Source organism: Myotis lucifugus, unplaced genomic scaffold, assembly GCF_000147115.1.
Source record: "Myotis lucifugus unplaced genomic scaffold, Myoluc2.0 scaffold_6, whole genome shotgun sequence".
Taxonomy (NCBI): domain Eukaryota; kingdom Metazoa; phylum Chordata; class Mammalia; order Chiroptera; family Vespertilionidae; genus Myotis; species Myotis lucifugus.
The window spans coordinates 19,220,171-19,226,741 of record NW_005871054.1 but is presented as its reverse complement, the minus strand read 5'-3'; the positions used below and the strand labels follow the sequence as shown (position 1 = coordinate 19,226,741).

Here is a 6,571-nt window from a genome sequence, read left to right as displayed (position 1 = left end):
GTCCCTTATATCCTGGTTTTTAATGTTGCGCTTTTTTTTTTATTTTTACATTTTACATAACTTCTTTCTTCTGCCTGCTTGAGGATTCTTTCTTCATCACTAGAACTCCGTACTTTCACAATGACTGAAGTTGCAATTACTCACCTGTTTTTCTTTAAGTATTTCAAGAGTTAATTTGGTTCTGTATTTTCCTATACCCGTTATTTTAATCTTCACCCAGTTATTTCTCTATTTCAGAAATATTTTCTAGCTCTAGCTGGTTTGGCTTAGTGGATAGAGCATCAGACTGCAGAATGAAGGGTCCCGGGTTTGATTCCAGTCAAGGGCACATGCCTGGATTGCAGGCTTGGTCTCCAGTATAGGGCGTGCAGGAGGCAGCCGATCAATGATTCTCATCATTGATGTTTCTATCTCTCTCTCCCTTTCCCTTCCTCTAAAAATATATTTAAAAAAATTTTTTTTCTACTGAAATCTTTCCAGGTAGCGTTTTCTGTACTGGTCACTCTGTTCTCATCTTCAGGACTGCCAATTATATGTATGTTGGTTCTCCATTACCTGCCCTCCACGTACATCCCTCTCCACACAAACCCCTTCATCTCTTTGTCCTTTTCCACGGATTCCCTCAATTAAGTGGAGGGACTTCCACCAGCACCTGTCAGCTCATTTCTCCCTGTTTCCTTTCCACATCTGTTCAACTTTAGAGGATGTCACTACTATGGGCATTCTAAACAGGTATTATCCAGCTTTGACCACTATTTACTAGGTGTACCTTTCTTCCTTTTTTTAAAATATATTTTTATTGGTTTCAGATAGGAAGGGAGAGGGGGAGAGAGAGAGAAACATCAATGATGAGAGAGAATCATTGATCGGCTGCCTCCTGCACAACCCCTACTGGGGATCGAGCCCGCAATTGGGCATGTGCCCTTGACTGGAATCCATCCTGGGACTCTTCAGTCCGCAGGCCAATGCTCTATCCACTGAGCCAAACCAGCTGGGGCCTAGGTGTACCTTTCTTTCAGGTTCTACAGAAATGGAGACAGGGAAAACAATGAACTGAACTTGTGAATGTAAGGGAACTTGCCAATGGATTTTTTTTTTTTATGTCGGTATTTTCTCACAGAGAAAAATATAAACTATATTGTGAGTCCCTTTTCACTAGGGGAAAAAAGGCAATTACTCACCCGTTCTTCTTTAAGTTTTTCAAGAGTTAATTTGGCTGCAGCATTTTTTGCTTCCTTCTTTGATTTGCCTTTAGCTTCTGGAAATTCTCTCCCATCTAATATAACTTGAATTGTAAACCTGATTACAAAGAAAATATTCACAAAACATTATGAAACTCATGCATTATCGAGAGACAAGTATTCCAACCACCAGTGCCTCTTATGTCTACCTTTGAAGGTTTTGACCTATGTTCAATATTTAAGCAGTGACCTCCAAAAGCAGAATAGCATATCATCTTGAAGGATGGGAAAGCTTATACCCTCTTTTTTTCTCCAGAGTCCTCCAAAGCTACAATTTCATACCAAGAGGACTCTCTCACAGAAGTCTGTGGCAATTTTACTCTAAGTATTGACCTCAAAATTATGCCAGAGTTTCATTCCCCTAGTTTATATTTTATAGGTATATATCCTTTTTCTAAATAGAATCTTACCTTAAGTCATGTGGAGGTCCTGTCTTAGACACTTCACGATAATTAACATCTATGTTGTTCTTCTGACAGTATTTGTTAAGTTCTCCTATGTAGAAACCTACTGAAAGATCATCAGCCATTTCTTCTTCCAGTGACCTACAATACAAGGAATGTTTGGAAGAAGTGATACCCACAGAACATATTTAATCGGATTTTCCCAATCCTGTTTAGAAAACAAAATGGAGTAAGAATTTACTATATATGATTCATCTCAGTCATACATAAATCCAGAGAAAACTTTCTTTAAAAATCTTTTATTCTCTCTCAGGGACTGCAAAATCAAGTGAATTTCTCCAAAATTTTCTACTTTCAAAACTCAACTGGCCAATAAAAGGAAGGGGCCTGTCTCTTTAACGCTGCTCTCTGCTTCCATTGAGTGTCAAGCGCAAATTCGTCTACCTGCTTGAGAAGGTAAAAAGGCTGTAGAAGTGCAATTAGAATTCTTAATGTTAGAAGAAAAAGGTTGAGGTGTTTTGTTGTTGTTTTAGAGGTGTTATATATATAAAGTGATGTTTATTGCCCAGCCGGTGTGGCTCAGTGGTTGAGCGTCAAACTGTGAACCAGGAGGTCACAGGTTCGATTCCAGTCGGGGCACATGCCCAGTTTGCAGGCTCAATCCCCAGGGTGGGGCATGCAGGAGGCAGCCAATCAATGATTTGCTCTCATCATTGGTTTTATCTCTCTCTCCCTCTCCTCCCTCTCTGAAATCAATAAAAATATATTTAAAAAATAAAAATAAAGTGATGTTTATTGAACCATAAAGGATTTAGCTATATGGAAATAGATGCTCCTATGAAATCCCAAAAATTCTCCCTTTGAAATTTGCAGAAATCTATGTGAGGGCAATTTACCTAGGTAAATTATGACCCCAGTTTATGGGCCACACTGAACTAATTCAGTAGCAATGATTTAAATAATGAACAAAATCAAAAGGATGTAGAACCTTAGTATAAGAGCCAAAACTATAAAATTCTTAGAAGAAAACATAAGGGTAAATCTTCCTAACCTTGGCTTTTTGAATAGAATCTTTGTGGTGATTAAAAAAAAAAAGCACAAGCAACAAAAGAAAACCAGGTAAATTAGGCTTCCTCAAAATTAAAAAAAAAAAAATTGTGTCCTGAAGGACACTATAACAAAAATAAAAAGACAATCTGCAGAATGGGATATTTAAAAATCATATATGTAATATGGGTCTATTACCCAGAATATATAAAGAACTCATAACTTAACAAAATGACAACCCAATCAAAAAGTAAGCACAGGACTGGAACAGACATTTCTCTAAAGAAGATTTATAGATGCCAACAAGCACATAAAAAGATGCTCAACATCATTGGTCACTGGAGAAATGCAAATCAAAACACAACTGGGTTCCACTTCATACCCACCAGAATGACAATACTAGCAATAATGATACAGAAAATAAAAGTGTTGATGAGGATGTAGAGCAATCGGAACCATCCTATGTTGCTGATGGGAGTGCAAAACCGTGCAGCTTCTATGGAAAAGAATTGCTATTTCCTCAAAAAGTTAAGCTTAGACCCAGCAATTTCACTCCTAGGCCTATACCCAAAGACCTGAAAAACAGGTTTTCAAACAAATACTTATATAGGAATGTTCATAGTAACACTGCTCATGATAGCCAAAAAGTGAAAACAGACCAAATGTCCATCAACTGATAAATTTGTAACAAAATTGGGCATATTCAAACATGGAAACTTATTCAATCATAAAAAGAAATGAAGTGTAGAAACATGCTACAACATGGATAAACCTTGAAGACATGATAAATAAAAATACTTGACACAAAAGGCCACCTATTGTATGACTTCATTTATATGAAACATCCAGAATAGGTAAATCGACAGAGAAAGGAAGCTGACCTTGTTCATCTCTCATTTCTTGTTGGAAAGCTCTTTTGATTTTTCTTCTTCAATGGTCAAGCTTTCTTCCTAACACTTATTGATCTTCATGGGCTCTATAGGCTGGCATTCCCCCAAGGCTTGGTCCAAAGACCCTATTCTCTTTACTCTCTACTTTCTCAAGGTGATTTCTTTCATGTCCATGATTTCCATGATAATCTGTTTGTCATTAACTCTAAAATTTACATATCACTTATAAACCTCTCTCTGAATTTCATCTCTCTATAGTCAACATCTCCACTTGAATGAAAGAATTTTAAACGAAAAGATCCAAAACTGCACATATGATCTTCCCTTAAGCTGGTTTGGAATTTCCTGTCTCAAAAAATGACTCCACTATGTCTGAAAGCCATGAATCTGGGAGGCATTGCTGACATTTCTTTTCCCTACTTTCTTATCCATAACAAAGTCCTGACTCACAAATCCTACTTCTTCATGATATCATAGCCACTGTTCTGGTTCAAGCCACCATCTTACTCCTGGATTGCTGCCAGGACCTCAGAACCAGTTCCTCATAGCCACTGAAATTCCTTCTCTACCCTGCAAGCCACTGTGCTTTTTTTTTTTTTAACTTTTCCCCCCCCATTGTGGTAAAATACACATAACAAGAAATTTACCCTTTTAACCATTTTTAAGTGTACCATTCTTGGGTATTAAGCACATTCCTGGTCAGGGCACATGCCTGGGGGACGTGCAGGACGCAGTTGGCCGATCTTTCTCTCACATTGATGTTTCTCCCTCTCCCTCTTCCTTTCTCTCTCTAACATCAATAAAAACATATAAAAAATTTAAAAACTTCACTTTAAACCTCCTCATCTTCTTCCTTTTCTTCACCAGCTATTTCCTGGCATCCTTTCTTCATTCATTCAGTAAACACTTATCAAATGTCAAGCACTGTGCTGACACTGAGTGCACAGGCATGAAGAAGAGAGAGCAAGTCCCCACCTGCATTCCACTGAAGGAAGAAAGAAAACGACCACGTGCAGAAACAAATAACAGGAGTGGATATCATGATGACTAGATGGCCGGAAGTGCTGTGATAGAATTAATGAGGGCTACAGAATAGAGGGTGAATTGGTAGGTGGGGGAAGAAATGTGAGGGAGGTGGTGTTAGATACAGTAGTCAGGAAAGACAATAGTCAAATCAAGTCTGAATGATGAGAAAGATACCAAGATATGGGGGAGGAAACTCTGAGCATGAACCAGCACAAACTGGAGGGACAACAAAAAGGCCAAGAGGACTGCTGCACAGTGAACGAGGGATAAGGGTAAGAAATGAGGGAGAGGTGGGCAGGCGCCACAGCACACAGCCCTTATAGGCCAGGTCAGGCTGTGGGTGTTGTTCCGATGGTAATAGGAAGCTCTGGGAGGGTTCTAAGCAGAGAGGTGATGTGATTGGATTTGTGTTTTAAATGAGCACTTTGATGCTATGTAGAGAACAGAGTATGGGGGCTGGGTTTGGAAAGGGGAGAGGAGCATGAGTGGAAGTCGGGAGACCCAGTAGAGGCCGCTGTGCTGACACAGGTGAGCCATGGTGCCGGCTGGAAGCAGGGTGCTGGAAGTTCCTAGATCTGAGCAAAGGCAACGCCTTCACATGACTGCTTAGTGCGGTGGAGTCAGGCTTCAGAGGCACCGAGATCTGGGCTAGACACCTCTGAACCTCTGCGTCATGGCCTGGAAACACCGGATTCACAGGTTGCTCTGAAGAGTAATTCAGATGAAAAGCATCTGGCAGAGTCCCCCACACCTGTGGTCCTCAATAGATGGTGCTTCTGGTCTGCAGTTCCACCGCGCCCTCCTCCCCAAAAAATGAAATGAAAACTGAGATTTATTTTGTTGGTATATTTGTAGCCCTCGGTCTAGACCAGGGTTGGGCAAACTTTTTGACTCAAGGGCCACAATGGGTTCTTAAACTGGACCGGAGGGCCGGAACAAAAGCATGGATGGAGTGTTTGTGTGAACTAATAAAAATTCAAAGTAAACATCATTACATAAAAGGGTACGGTCTTTTTTTTTTTTTTAGTTTTATTCATTTCAAACGGGCGCCATAGTTTGCCCACGGCTGGTCTAAACCTAAACTGACACGAGCTATTTAGTCTTTATCACACTTTGTTGCCTATTTATCATTTGACTGCAGAAATAGGCTGTATTATAAGTGCTAACCCCAAATCCTGCTGAGAGCATTACAAAATAGACAGGGTTTATGCGGCACCGCCTTTCTAAAACCTGCAATCTCTGAATACCATAAACACCTGGCCCAATGTTTCAGGATAAGAATCTGCAGATGTACCATTATTTTCAGGAACGCAAGTGTCATTTAGTTTAGTCACAACCATGAGACCACACTTCAAGTTGGAGGGGGTCAGAGGTCTCTGAACAGCAGTATGGGAGAGTCTTTATCAACTACTTAACCCAAAGTCCTTACAAATGCTTTAAATCCTCAGTACTTTTAACTCAAAGTAACTGCTCCTCATCAGAATGACAAGCCAGTTTGAATTTAAGTGAAATCTACGCACAAACTTATAGGCTGCTGAACTGACATGTTTGAAAAAGTACTTACAAGTTGGGGGGGGGGTAGCCCCAGCAGGTTTCTTTTTAACTATTTTTAATGAATCTTGTTTTAATACTCTGTGACCATTTTCCTAAGAGATCACTAACAAGTGTTACATGCCCATCTTCCTCATACCCAGAAGTAGCTTTGGCTGTGCCTGGTCGTAGGGCAGACGGTGAGCGCCTGTGGGCCAGCCCCCTCCAGGGCCTGCACAATGGTTGCGAGCCACACGCACCCAAGGAGTATGTGTGAATTAAATGAACACACTACAGGCCGGGTGTTAGGGATCTCCAGGGTTCACATAAGCAAACTGGAGAAAGTAGCACAGTCTGCTCAGGATTTTAAGTTTCTCAGCGACAGAGAAGTGGTGTACCTTAGCTTCTATCTGGCAAGCATTTTAGTACTAAA

At 40.3% G+C, this 6,571-nt stretch overlaps 1 protein-coding gene across 1 annotated transcript in view; it reads right to left on the bottom strand.

Moving 5' to 3' along the window:
- The window catches only part of EIF2AK2 (eukaryotic translation initiation factor 2 alpha kinase 2), a 55,700-nt gene that overhangs the window by 47,984 nt on the left and 1,145 nt on the right, over positions 1–6,571 (bottom strand). The window contains exons 2-3 of the mRNA XM_023746225.1: positions 1,652–1,786; positions 1,182–1,299 (exon numbers count right to left, since the gene is read on the bottom strand). Coding sequence (XP_023601993.1) covers positions 1,182–1,299; positions 1,652–1,770 — 237 coding nt within the window. The 5' untranslated portion in view covers positions 1,771–1,786. The remainder of the gene's footprint in view (positions 1–1,181; positions 1,300–1,651; positions 1,787–6,571) is intronic.